Source organism: Saccostrea cucullata, unplaced genomic scaffold (assembly GCF_032062105.1).
Source record: "Saccostrea cucullata isolate Sc308-1 unplaced genomic scaffold, CSIRO_AGI_Scuc_v1 ctg44, whole genome shotgun sequence".
Classification (NCBI taxonomy): domain Eukaryota; kingdom Metazoa; phylum Mollusca; class Bivalvia; order Ostreida; family Ostreidae; genus Saccostrea; species Saccostrea cuccullata.
The window spans coordinates 725,601-740,155 of NW_026938421.1; the positions used below are offsets into that span (position 1 = coordinate 725,601).

The 14,555-nt window shown below is 35.4% G+C and overlaps 2 protein-coding genes across 2 annotated transcripts; one reads left to right on the forward strand and one right to left on the reverse strand.

Annotated features, from left to right (window-relative positions):
• The first annotated feature begins 204 nt into the window (after window positions 1-204).
• Window positions 205-7,785, forward strand: LOC134250200 (protein CDV3 homolog). The gene is made up of 5 exons (XM_062732555.1): window positions 205-557; window positions 1,524-1,603; window positions 2,013-2,164; window positions 2,620-2,833; window positions 3,778-7,785. The coding sequence occupies exons 1-5, from the start codon at window positions 354-356 to the stop codon at window positions 3,893-3,895; spliced, it is 768 nt and encodes a 255-aa protein (XP_062588539.1). The 5' UTR covers window positions 205-353; the 3' UTR covers window positions 3,896-7,785.
• A 1,124-nt stretch (window positions 7,786-8,909) lies between these two features.
• LOC134250201 (putative malate dehydrogenase 1B) lies at window positions 8,910-14,101 on the reverse strand. The gene is made up of 7 exons (XM_062732556.1): window positions 14,037-14,101; window positions 13,700-13,812; window positions 12,493-13,438; window positions 12,204-12,353; window positions 10,345-10,475; window positions 9,862-9,976; window positions 8,910-9,159 (listed from the first exon to the last, which is right to left on the reverse strand). The coding sequence occupies exons 1-7, from the start codon at window positions 14,056-14,058 to the stop codon at window positions 9,044-9,046; spliced, it is 1,593 nt and encodes a 530-aa protein (XP_062588540.1). The 5' UTR covers window positions 14,059-14,101; the 3' UTR covers window positions 8,910-9,043.
• Window positions 14,102-14,555: the final 454 nt, after the last annotated feature.

Genomic DNA, 14,555 nt, shown 5'->3' on the forward strand with positions numbered 1-14,555 from the left:
TTTTTACTAATTAAAAATTTAATTTACAAAGTATCAATGTAGAAAATTTCTTTCTCAAAATTATTAAATGATAAAAACCCTTTTATGTGCATTAAGGAACTAAAAAAGAACTTAATTTAATCAATATTAAAAACATCATCTTCAGAAAAAAAAATCCATGAATCCGGAAGAAGTTTTACCTGTGGTATTCTAAAATTACCCAATCCTTTGCATTCGCTGCGGGATTGGTATTCTCATCGTGATACGACAGCATGATCATATGGAGGGAGACTCTTGTGATTTTATAGAACTTTCGGGAGTGTTTGAATATATATGTAAAACTTTTTCCTTGCTATATTTAATTAGTTCAAGTTATGGCAGAGTCAAGTCTTGACGATTTCTTCGCTAAGAAGGACAAGAGTAAAAAGAAAAGTAAATCAAAAATAACCCCTGGTGACATTTTGTCACAGCAGGAAAAAGAACTAGGTTCTGTCAAGAAAGAAAAGAAAAAGAAGAAGAAAGATGGCGAATCTACACAAACATCAGCATCAGGAGCTGAGGGCCAAACGAATAAGACGGTAAACACTCGAATCTGGCCAGCCCAGGTGTTACATAATCACCTGCATATGCGTTGTTCAGATTAACATAGTGTATAAACAAACAAAGCCTGGTTCTTGGAAATCATTTGCTGAGCTGTATAAGGTTTTATGAAAACAGAACAGCAACTTCATGAGCAATTGTGGGTGATTATTGACGATGCGACCATTAGGGCAAGCACAGATACTTGTATTCAGTTTTAATTTAGAATGGGCTCGTTCAAACACACATGCCATTTTCTACGAGTAGAAAATGACAAATTGTACATATGTTGCATTATTAAATCAAAGTATGAACAGTGTGAATTTTAATCAAAGACATTTATTCTACGAATTATCTGCAAAATACTTGTATCCATTAATTTAAGGCATGTTAATTTTTTTCTTGGTAGTCTTGTTACTTTAAGAACAAAGTTTGCGGCAAGGTATATTTTGCTAAGATTTATGGGACCACAAGTAACTGGTGAAAAAAAATTGTTTGGATCAATGTGCAAAGTCTGAATTTTCTTTTTGCCCATGCTGCGTTTGCTATTAACATTCCCTCTATCTTTTTCTTGATATTGAAAGAAATCACAGAAAGGGCTTGCTTTCAATGATTTTTTTTTTAATTGTATGAAATTCTGAAACAACACAAGGGAGGGTGCCATTTTGGGCACCTTCCTCACTTCAACCTCTGTTTTTGTAATATTATCCTGCATTTTACAGACTGCCTCAGTTCTTTCAAATAATGATTCTCCTATGACATCACATAATACTTGGATGTATCACCTTGGAGCCTTTACAATGCACTTTTCAGGCTAATAATAATCCAGAATTGCCCTTTTAGACATTTATTTGGACAGAAAGTAAAAATACATGTGGAAACCTCAAACTTTTCTACTAGTTTCTACTAGCTCAAATAATTGCTAAATATGAATTATTTGTTGTAATTATATTTCCTTTCTATAGGAAGATGATGAATGGGTTGATTTTGAACAAGAAACAGAGAAAGATTACACAGGGCTGAGAATTCAGAACCTCCAGATCAAGTGAGGAAAACTGTCATATGTCTAAAGACATTTCATCATGTTTATAAACATTACTTATTTAACACAATTTATATACATTAAAAGGTAAACTTGGATTTGTACACTTTTCTATGAAAACAATTTTAAGTAAGAGACAAAAACATGCTTTGAATATATAAATACTGTATACAGGGAAATTTTCGACCACGTTTTATTTTCGCCCTTTTTGCCCTACTCGCTGGTGGGCAAGGGCGAATTCAAAAAACACAGCATGATTTCTTAAACACAACTGTGATAGGGCAAATTTAAAACGGGGCAAAATTATTTACAAGTGTGAAAGGGCGAACATAACACGGGGCGAAAATAATCCTGTACAAGTATATATTTGTTCCATCAAAGTGACATAAGAATTTGTTTTCTCCCATTACAGTAAGGATAAATCGGATCAGGAGGATGAAGGCAATGAGAATGAGAATGATGAGGAGTGCGATGAGAATGGAGAGAGGAGGGAAGGGGCCCAGGGGCCATGGAATGTGAGGGAGGGGCAAACAACTCAACAACAGCCTGCACCACAGGCTGCAGGTAATAAGGAGTTCCATGTTATATAGTTCAAGTAAACTAGACAATCGTAATTTAATTTAATTCACTGGTTACAATTTTATATACATGTACCTTATAATGGTCATGATATGGAGAAGCATTATAAATAAATCCCTGAGCCAATAACTCAGAAACCTACGCTGTGTCCATCTACTCTGGGCTTAATCATTTTGGAAAGTTGTCTTCAAATGTCTTGTATGTATCTCCATCACCAAGGGCATAGGATGCAGTTTTATCATCACATTGGAGTTTATCTTTAGTGATGCTTAATTAAAACTTTCATATTTGGCATACATGTACCTTGGTCACTAAAATCTTAAGATGCATCCATAGGTATCGAGAATTGAAAGTTGTTGAAATATAGTGAGATTTTATCTCTCATTAGAAGTATGACATTTATAACAAAAAGTAGTTAATTTTGATTCTGTGTATTGTAGCTGCTCCACCACCTGTTGAGGAAAGTAAATCAGACACAACTCCTGCCCGGCCTGGTAAATACATCCCACCCTCAATGAGAGGAGGAGCTATGAGTACTAGTTCTACTGATTCACCAGCCAGACCCACACCCAGGAGGAAAAAGGCCGCCCCCAATTTAAGTAGTGAGGAGGACTTCCCCACCCTGGGAGGTGGACCCACACCTGCAGAACTCAGGTAAAACAAGCGGGGGTGTTTTATCTGACGTACTTTGTGGTTTCCCCTATATTACCTCCCAGCTAAACTGATCAGGAAGGTTTAAATGTTCTTGATCATTCTTAAACAGTGCTATTCGGAAACCAGAAGGTGGTGTATGTGGGTCCTTTTATCTCTAAAATTTAATAAAATTAAATTTAAAACTCGGGTAAAACAAACAGGGGTGTTTTATTTGATGTACTCAGTGGTTCCCCCTATTTTCCTCCCAGTTATCCCAATAAGGAAGTCTATTTGGGATAGCTGGGAGGTAAAATTGGGGGACCACAAAGTAAATTAGAGAATTAATATTCTTAATCCTTCTTAAACAGCGCTAGTTGGAAACGAGAAGAATTTAGGTGATAGTAAATGTTGGTCTATTTATCTCTAAAATTTTAGTCATCCTACAGTTCCGGTCCTGATTCAGATTTAGTAAAGAAGTTATTGTCACCTGTCCAACATGTAGAATTAAGGATATCAGTTAAATGATGTGGTTTTCTTAAAAGACAAAAATTCTATGAAATTCTTTCAAACACTCCTCATAGATTTAGTGTGGACTGCACAAAAATCAGTAAATGGAAATTCTGAAATATAGAGGTACAGTGTATCTGCTAATTACTGAATAATTTGTTAAAATCCTAAAGTTCTTTAAGTTCTAGTTTGTTTTAAATAAAACTTAGTACAAAGGATGCATAATTCTGCTGATGTAAAACTAAAAAAGAGTTTGAAGTCCAGGTGCTGAGTTTCTTTTTTTTTGTTAAGATTGTAGACCAGAAGAGCTATAGTGTCAGCAGATTTCTGGTTTTTGATAGAGAGTTCAGCAACTGATTGATGTTCCACACTTAGTATCATGAAATGGCAGATGGGATAGATACCACATGAATATCAAGCTTGTACTCCTTTTGACCATCACTCTTTTTGTCTTTCAGTGAGCTGAGTGGCTCGTCCTTTAACAGAGTGCAGTCTGGAGGAAAAACTATGGAGGACCCAAGTAAGGCACACCAGTCCCTGTCCCTCGGGAATAAATTCTCTGCTTTACAGGACTAGCGAACCGCAGGTTAATGTGAGACAGGACTAAGAAACAGTAGGTTATTGTGAGACAGGACTAATGAACTGCAGGTTATTATGAGGGCTCCTTCAGCATCAAACATTTCTCGATTTTTTCCTTCAATTTCAGAAAATGGGATGAGAGAGATATATTGTGATCAAGTGCTTATTTGAAAACTGATGTACCGGTAGAATGATAGTGCTTTGTTAAATATTGAACCACTTGTTTCTTTTAATATTCACACCTTGTTTGTATAAGTATTATTCTGCATGCCTTAGTGTGCCAAGTTAATTCTGGAATGAGTGCAGAAGTGGTGGTAGAAAAAGGCTTTTGTTACATCTGTAGAACTGGTGATTAATCTTTGTGTGTGCTCTTTCTTTTTCTGCAGTGTTCTATGCATGCAATAATGACTAGGTGATAATTATACCCCCCGCAAACGAAGTTTGGGGGGTATATAGGAATCACCTTGTCCGTCTGTCTGTCCGTCCGTCTGTCTGTGCAATCGTGTCCGGTCCATATCTTTCTTACAGAGGGACATTAGAATCTACTACTCCACACTAAGATTGCTCATGACCTAAGGGTGTGTCATGACCTTGACCCAAGGTCATTCGGGGAAGTTCAAGGTCACTGGAAGAAAAATTTCATAATTCGTGTCCGGTCCATATCTTTCTTATGGATAAACTTGGTAGGTTCTCATTTCACTGAAAGATTGCCCATGACCCAAGGGTGTGTCATGACCTTGACCCAAGGTCATTTGGGAAAGTTCAAGGTCACTGGAAGAAAATTTTCATAAATCATGTTTAATACATATCTTTTATAGATAAACTTGGTAGGTTCTCATTTTACACAAAGATTGCCCATAACCCAGGGATGTGTCATGACCTTGACCCAAGGTCATTTGGGAAAGTTCAAGGTCACTGGAAGAAAATTATTTATATTCCCTGTCCTGGCCATATTTTTCTTATGGATAAACTTGGTAGGTTCTCATTTCACACAAAGATTGCCCATGACCCAAGAGTGTGTCATGACCTTGACCCAAGGTCATTTTGGGAAGTTCAAGGTCACTGGAAGAAAAATTTTATAATTTGTGTCCGGTCCATATCTTTCTTATGGATAAACTTGGTAGGTTCTCATTTCACACAAAGATTGCCCATGACCCAAGGGTGTGTCATGACCTTGACCCAAGGTCATTTGGAGAAGTTCAAGGTCACTGGTAGAAAAATTTCAGAATTTGTGTCCGGTCCATATCTTTCTTATGCATAAACTTGGTAGGTTCTCATTTCACACAAAGATTGCCCATGACCCAAGGGTGTGTCATGACCTTGACCCAAGGTCATTTGGGGAAGTTCAAGGTGACTGGTAGAAAAATTTCATAATTCGTGTCTGGTCCATATCTTTCTTATGGATAAACTTGGTAGGTTCTCATTTCACTGAAAGATTGCCCATGACCCAAGGGTGTGTCATGACCTTGACCCAAGGTCATTTGGGGAAGTTCAAGGTCACTGGAATAAGAATTTCATAATTTGTTTTTGATACATATCTTTATTATGGAAAAACTGACTTCTGAAAAACCCAGCGGGGGGTATTTTGTCCCGTTTGGACAGTTCTAGTTAATTTTAAAAATTGAAGCTTTTATTCTACTCCTTCAAGTTAAAATCAAGAGTTAAAGTGTTTAAATTCTGTAGTTTTGTTAATTTTCATGTCTTCCTTTATTTTTGACTTATTTCTATAGATATTATGTTACCAATTCAATTGGATAAATTCCTAGTAAATATGAATGCCTTGGGTACTTTTGAAGTAAATGGGTGCATTGTGGATAAGAGGTCATATTGATCTGTTTATCATCTACATAACATTTGTTGTGTTGAAAAAATTGTTAAATGTTGTTCATTTGCAACAAGGTTGCAGACAGTTATTAAGGACATATGAAATATAGTTTTGAGTTTTATTTTCTTTTTCTCTTTGTAATTGAAGAGTTCCAATATTTAAAGGACCTTATAGTGACTTTTATAATGTCTTGTGCTCTATAGCTTTTGCAAAACAAATTTTGATGAAATACCAACTAAAAATGCCTGTAATTTTTAGCTCTACTGGTCAGAGACCAGAAGAGCTTATGCGATAGTAATGCGTCCGTCGTCCGTCCGTCTGTCTGTCTGTCCGTCTGTCTGTCTGTCTGTCTGTAAACAATTTTTCAAAATGCTACTCCTCCTACAGTTTTGGTCTGATTTCAATATAACTTGGCACAAAAGTAGACTACACTAAGATACATAATTCTGTGCATCGGTTTTTGATTTCGATGAACAGTGTTGCCGTGGTTACTAAAAATAGAAATTTCTTTGAAATTCTTTCAAAATGCTACTCCTCCTACAGTTTTGGTCCAATTTCAATATTACTTGGCACACAAGTAGACTACACTAAAATACATAATTCTGTGCATCGGTTTTTGATTTCGATGAACGGTGTTGCCTTGGTTACTAAAAATAGAAATTTCTTTGAAATTCTTTCAAAATGCTACTCCTCCTACAGATTTGGTCCGATTTCAGTATAACTTGGCACACAAGTAGACTACACTAAGATACATAATTCTTTGCATCGGTTTTTGATTTCGATAAACGGTGTTGCCGTGGTTACTAAAAATAGAAATTTCTGTGAAATTCTTTCAAAATGCTACTCCTCCTACAGTTTTGGTCTGATTTTGATATAACTTGGCATACAAGTAGACTACACTAAGATACATAATTCTGTGCATGGGTTTTTGATTTCAATGAACATTGTTGCCATGGTTACTAAAAATAGAAATTTCTGTGAAATTCTTTCAAAATGCTACTCCTCCTGCAGTTTTGGTCTGATTTCAGTATAACTTGGCACACAAGTAGACTATACTAAGATACATAATTCTGTGCATTGGTTTTTATTTTGATGGGTGGCAAGGATCATTTTTCTATTTATTGCTGATTTAAAGTCTCAAGTCCCAACTGCTACTTTTCTCTTCCTTTGTTTTACGTATAAACCAGTAGAGCTACAGTCTCGACAGAGACTTCTGGTTCTTTGTATAACACAAGATTTTTTTCTGATACCTACAAATGATGTATTTAGATCTCTTGACAGATGTGCCGTTACTAATTGTTTAAGAGCATCTGATGGTATTGATATCACACAATGGTGTAAATGATCATGTGTTATATAGCATCATTTATACACATCATGTAAAATCTAAGTCTTGTTTATACTATGTGAAGCTGCAAGTATTTTGCGACAGTAGCTATTCAGAAGTTATGAGTATATTAGAATTTCTAATTACCGGGGTATAGATGTCAGAATAATAGAGTGCTACAGTATGAAACCTTGTCTGCTATGATGTATGTATTTACAGAGCCAGTTGTAAAGGGCACTCAGAAGTAACGTGTGATAAAATAAATTTATAATGGGGCAATCATAAATTTATTGTTGGGCACTCAAAGGTTATGTTTAACAAGAAAATCATTACGCTTGTTGATTCACATCATTGTTTTTCATAGTGTCTATTGGTAGACACGAATGTGTATAAACATGCTCAGACATCACCACTATCGACGCTTACTGTCCATTTTTCTGTTAATTTAGCAGAGAAAAAATATAGAATGATGAACATAAATACAAATGTTTGATGCTTTTGTCGGTCAACATTACACAGTAAAAGATTGTATGTTGGAATTTAAATTAAATATTTTGATATTAACTCTGACAGCTTGCAATATTTATGCTATATTTTTCTGTACATTGTTGTTAATTGAAATGTCATGAAGAAAACATATGTTACAAATTTGTAAAGGTATTATTCATGTAGGGGCAGTTTTGGTGAGTTTATAATTTGAAACTTGTTTCTTTCAATAAACTGGTTCACTTCAGATGCAAGTCTTCATATTATTTTTTCTGTTAAATACAGTGTACATGTATATCAAAAAAATTTTCCCCATGATATATTCACGTAAACCTGTTTATTTTTTTTTTTTTTTCAAGATTATGAAAGGTTTCATAACATGCCGAGTGTATTTGTTAATCAAAGTAATTCTCTTTATAGCCTAATTGTATTTTTACTGTAGCTAATTTTATAGGAAATTATGATGAAAAGAAAGGTTTTATGGTGTCTTAATTTGTGATTGAATTATGTAAGTAAAACCTTGTAAGTTAATGTAACTTTTCCCTCCAAAAATATAAAATTAGTATGAATAAAAGGTAATTAGGGTAAATTTAATAGGTGTCAGAGTGGGTTTGGGGAATTTATATATGGTTTTATTGGTTTATATATATTTGGTGTGTTTAATATTATTGTTACGTGTATAGTGTTAATAAATTTAAAGTGCTGTTAATTTTATTGTATTTTTCATACGGAATTATAAATAATTTGAAGATAGAAAGGATATTCAGAGTAATAGAAAAAAAAAATGCAACACAATTTACAGGCTAAACGATTGCAATAAAATAGCCCTTTTTTTTTCTTCAATGAGTATAAACATTATAATTCATGTTGTACTTAGATACAGATGCAAATTATACAATTATGGACTTCGTTGTAGGTCGATGTGTGGTTATAAGGACTCATGGCAAGTGATATTGACCTTAGACCCAGAAATTGATAGCAACTGAGCCTTCAAGGTAGCTACTGTTCACTGAAGTCCATAAAAGTTATATAATCACTCGAAGTGAATGATCTTTCACAGTCCTAACTGAAATGACTTCCCGATTATTTTAATTTTCAAAATGGTAAAAACATGCTTCATATATCATGACTTCGTTATATGAGCCAAGTATGTATCGCATCAAGTATAAAACAATTCAATTTTGGTAACATTTTGTTTAAGGTGAATTCTAACAAGCACATAAACATTCACCTGGTATAAGTTGGCCTGTGTTAGGAAAGTGTGTCACCGTGTGAAAGCTATTAATCTAATTGGAAGTTCTTAATGCTTTTGTATTTTTTGTTTCGAAATGATACATGTATCTGTAACAATCTGAGAAAAAGAATTAGCAAAGTAAACGTAAATAAATTTATTTTACAGCACTTCACATACAATAACATTTGACTCCAAGACATGATAAACAGTGAGTTTCTTTTGTATATAAAGTGTAACACCCTCCGGTTATTCTGTATCTCAGAGCCAGCTGATTTATTCTGGTTTAGGTCCAGAATCCGGCGTTTTCAGGTTCAGAGAATCGGCTGTTTTCTCCTCAATAATTGTAGCCAGTTTGGCCTCTGTGTTGGAATCACTCTCTGCAGCTTTATCTGTACAAAGACAAACTTCATTTTACATGGGTCTTTCGATTGATCCTGGAAAATTAAACTCTTTAAAAAGATATTTTATTTGCTTTCAGAAGTTGGTAGAAATTAAATATTCCACAGAATTTGCATGTGAACTAAGAAATGAAGGCAGATATCTGATAAGTACAGTGTTTATTTTAAATTATTGCAAGGTGAGATTAATTCGAGTGTAAATTAACATAGATGGAGAGCAATTTCCATATATATGTGTAGCGGGAAAGGAGAGAATGCAGCGGAACAGACCGGGATTCAAACCTGGTGGCCAGATAGCTCAGTTGGTAGAGCACCTGACTGGGGTTTCAGGGGGCCTGGGTTCAAATCCTGATCTAGTCCGCTGCATTTTTATCCTCTCCCGTTACATTTGGTGCCTTGCAATGCCCTGGAACTGACAGGTGAGAGGCCTGCCAGGGATGAGCCTGGGCTTTAAGGAGGGAGGAATGTGGCGGTCAGCTGGGTTCGATCACCAGTGGCCAGATAGCTCAGTTGGTACAGCACCTGACCGAAGTTTCAGGGGTCCTGGGTTCGAATCTCAGTCTGGTCCGCTGCATTTTCTCCTCTCCCCTTACACATGCATGAACGTTTAAATTCTGTATTTCCAACATGCATTGAGTGGTACTTTACTTTTTGTAAATCTGCCATTTTAAAGCATAAGAAGTTATAAATTACCTCCATCAGTCTTTTCCTGGTTTTTAGGATCCACAATGGTGACCTTGACCTCACTGGGTGGTGGGGTAGGCGGTTTTGGTGGCGGATATATCACATTTTTATCAGCAATAATGTCCTTAAAAAATTAATGGTAATTTTTTTTTAAAAATACCCACAATATTGAAATAACCATCCCTAAAAATACTTAATAATTATAGGGATGCAAAAATATTTATATACTTTTCTTAGTCATGCAATTACCAGTATTGCATTAAATTTAAATGATAGTTGGATATTCGAATCATTTTGGAATTTTTTTTCACAAACAATCAATAGGACTGAAAAGCAAATATTAAATAGGAGATATAGGCTTTTCTTTGGTTAATTCACAGATTACATGAACATATTTATAATTCTAAAACCCCTTGACACAAATGTTGGTGATGTATTGTTTACAGGAAGCTCGACATATGGACAGTCCACTGCTATATTGTGATTCCTCACCTTAATGGCTGCTTTAATTTTCTCCTTGATGGCATCAGTCTGCTCCAGGTCTTGTACAACTGACCAGGAACCTTCAGGATTGATGGTCACAGGGAAGGAGCAGGGCAGGCCTTCAGGGACATCATACCATCCTAAAACACAGGAATATAACATATAATCCAGTCATTAGTTTATAAGCTAGCTTTAAGAAACCTCTCTACACTGCACACTAAAGAGTTCTGATTCCAAGGCATTTTTCTGCACTTAGAGTGATCTGCCCTTAGATCTAAATTCTAAAAAATACATGAATATATATTTACAATGTATTACTCAATTTTCAATTAATTCAAGTATTCTTAATATTTTAAAAGGCCAAGACAAATTAACTGAACGTGTTATTCACATGTATTTTCTCTACTGAATTAATTAACAGTGATTTCTATTCACCAATACTGTGTTGTCTTTGAACATTTTTCCTGGGGGTAAATGCCACACACCATACAGTGAAAATTAGATAAATAAGCTCAATATTAACTCCTTTATTCAATATATTTTTCTCAATGTCCAAAAAAAATTTTGCACTGGTGTAGAGAGGGTCCTTAACTGACATTCATCAACTTGAATTGAACCCAACGATGTTCTGTTGTTAACAAATACATATCTCTGCTCAATGCTTAAGATAAGGGGTGATAACTCTGTCCAACAACTTTATTACGCCCCGCAAACGAAGTTTGGGGGGGTATATAGGAATCACCTTGTCCGTCTGTCTGTATGTCCTTCTGTCTGTGCAATAAGATGCATAAAAGTGTCCGGTCCTTATCTTTCTTACAGAGGGACATTAGAATCTACTACTCCACACTTAGATTGCTCATGACCTAAGGTGTGTCATGACCTTGACCCAAGGTCATTTGGGGAAGTTCAAGGTCACTTGAAGAAAAATTTCATAATTCGTGTCCAGTCCATATCTTTTTTATTGATAAACTTGGTAGGTTTTCATTTCACACAAAGATTGCCCATGACCCAAGGGTGTGTTGTGACCTTTACCCAAGGTCATTTGGGGAAGTTCAAGGTCACTTGAAGAAAAATTTCATAATTCATGTTTGATACATATCTTTTAAGGATAAACTTGGTAGGTTCTCATTTCACACAAAGATTGCCCATGACCCAAGGGTGTGTCATGACCTTGACCCAAGGTCATTTGGGAAAGTTCAAGGTCACTGGAATAAAAATATAATTCATGTCCAGTCCATATCTTTCTTATGGATAAACTTGGTAGGTTCTCATTTTACACAAAGATTGCCCATGACCCAAGGGTGTGTCATGACCTTGACTCAAGGTCATTTGGAGAAGTTCAAGGTCACTGGTAGTAAAATTTCATAATTCGTGTCCGGTCCATATCTTTCTTATGGATAAACTTGGTAGGTTCTCATTTCACACTAAGATTGTCCATAACCCAAGGGTGTGTCATGTTGACCCAAGGTCATTTGGGGAAGTTCAAGGTCACTGGAATAAAAATTTCATGATTCATGTCCGGTCCATGTCTTTCTTATGGATAAACTTGGTAGGTTCTCATTTCACTCAAAGATTGCCCATGACCCAAGGGTGTGTCATGACCTTAACCCAAGGTCATTTGGGGAAGTTGAAGGTCACTGGAAGTAAAATTTCATAATTCGTGTTTGGTACATTATAATCTTTATTATGGAAAAACTTACTTCTGAAAAACCCAGCGGGGGGTATTTTGTCCCGTTTGGACAGTTCTAGTTTTCTTTGACAGTGGAATTCAGTTTTATATTGGGCAAGCTTTGTGCTCATTAATTGCTATTTAGAAAGTAAAAAAGATATAATTATGTGCTTTATTGGACAGAATATTTTAAGCTTACCTTCTGATGCCACAACAAAGGAAAAGATTTGTCCCTGCGGTGATCCATTCCACCAGTGAGCTAATGTGGTTTCTATAGCAGCCGCTCTGGACATGCTGGCTGAGTGTCCCATCAACTCCTGACTTTTCTGGTGCCGGTTCTTTACAAGCTCTGTAAAAGCCAGTTATATAATTCCCTTGTACCTATTCCATAACTGTATATTATAAAATTCTAATGAACTTTTCAATGTAAAATTCTTTAAAAAATGAATTTACAGAAATTTATATTTTTAAAAAGTGTAATCTCATACCAACAAACTCATTTTCCATCCACTTCTTATCCCAGATCATTTCAGCAGCAGGAAGTGAGAAGGAAGGAGGTCCCCAGATGGCGCCATCATAACCATGGACACGACATTTAGAGATGTCAATGAAGGAATCCCCATTGATGTTTCCCCAAACAATTAGATCCACCACCCCATTGGGATTTATGCTTAGTTTCTCTGCTACCACAGACTTTGCATTGTTTTCCAGTCTTCGGGAAAGTCCTACTATGTTTTGTTTTGGAATGTTTGGGGCATTTTCGATCATCATGTAAACATTTAAATTAGTTGGCCCATTTCCTGTGACTAAGACTTTGACCTCTTTTTTCGCATTATCGTTGATGGCCTTGGCATATTTGACATGGTATTCAACAGACCGTTTAACAAAATCATCTCTGCTTTCTTTCTCTGATTGAATCAAGTCATTCATCACAACAATTGCATCACATCCTTCAAAAGCCTTGGAAACCTCTGAGGTCACAATTATTTCTCTAAGAAGTCCATGTGCCAGGTCCATAGCTTCCATTTTAAGTCCTTCTAATGATTCCATGTTAGATTTATCATCTAACAGATGCAAAGAAATCTCTGTTGAGTCACCAAAGACATCCCCTCTAGCCATTGCATCAACTAAGTTGTAACATACAGGATTTGAGGCGTTTGTGATACATACATGCAGGGGGTGACTCAGGGCTTTGAATGCTTCCTCCTCTTTATCCTCCTCTATTTTGTATGCTTTATTCTCCTCAGAAATCTTTTGCATGTCCTCACTGTTTTGTGTGGATTGAACGCCATAGTATCCATTTGCATATTCCTGGAATTCATTGGCACCTCCTATGAGGACCCCCTTTCCTCCTCTATCAATGAGTTCTCGCCACACCAAAGGGGACTTCTTATGTTCCCATTCTCTCAAACTGCATGTGTCCTTCAGCCAAGTCTTCAATAAATGATAATGAAAACATATTGATACATATTTTGAACATATTTTAAAATATTTTATTATGATATGTTATTCAAAATAATTTTTTTTAAAAAGGATCACGAAATACAACTAAAATTTTAAAAGTAAAAAACTACATGTATATAAATTTTTTTTTTATCATGACTCTGAATATATGAAACAATTTCTTGCCATGAAGAAACAACTATTAACTGCAGCTAAAATATGTTCAGAATAAAATAAATGAATATCACTCACATCCCATTCTTCTGGCTTCACAACTATTTTATGCAGTTGAAAGTCTGGTAGATTCCTTGAAAGTTTGTCGCCTAACAGCTCTGATCTGGCATAATATGGACAATTGGATTTTCCTGCACAAAAAATCATCTGATTATAAGTACAAAGAAGATATGATTTGGAAGAAAAAAATATGAATGGGATTGGGCAGTAGACACAATCCTAATTTAGCATGTTTAGCCCTGTAAATTACATGTGCATCATACATGCTTTGAGAGGTGTTCATGTTTATTACGATTATTCCCATGTAAAAGCTAAATAGATGATTTATTCAACATTTTAAGTTAAAAAATCTTACCAGCAATCACGATTTTAGCCATGTTTACACAGTTGTCAAGTTTGATCGGATTCCCTTGGGAAAAACAGATTCCCTAAGTGGTACAATTAGAGGTGTTCCGATAGTGCAGGCGGTAAATCTAGTACTATTGAAGCCCTCCGAATATTTTTTTCCCGTAAATATTCTCCATTTCGCTCAACAGATTCGATTAAAATTTTTCGGAAATATTAAGTATATTGAACTTCGTTTATATCCAAAATATTACGAATGATGACATTCATAAACTAAGTTGTGCCGTTCAATGAATCGGGAACTTTTTTTGTCATTTTTTAATTATTTTGTAAAAAATGAAATATAGATTTTTTGTTAAATATTTGCATATGCTGAAAGAAATATTTGACTTCAAACAATACTTTTTAATTAAGAGTTTTTAAATGTCATATTTCAGTGCGCTTTTCTGGGGAAAGAAAAACAGTAAATGGATGACATAGATTAATATAAAACAACATGGAAAAGGAGAAGCATGTGGCAAAAGTTAAA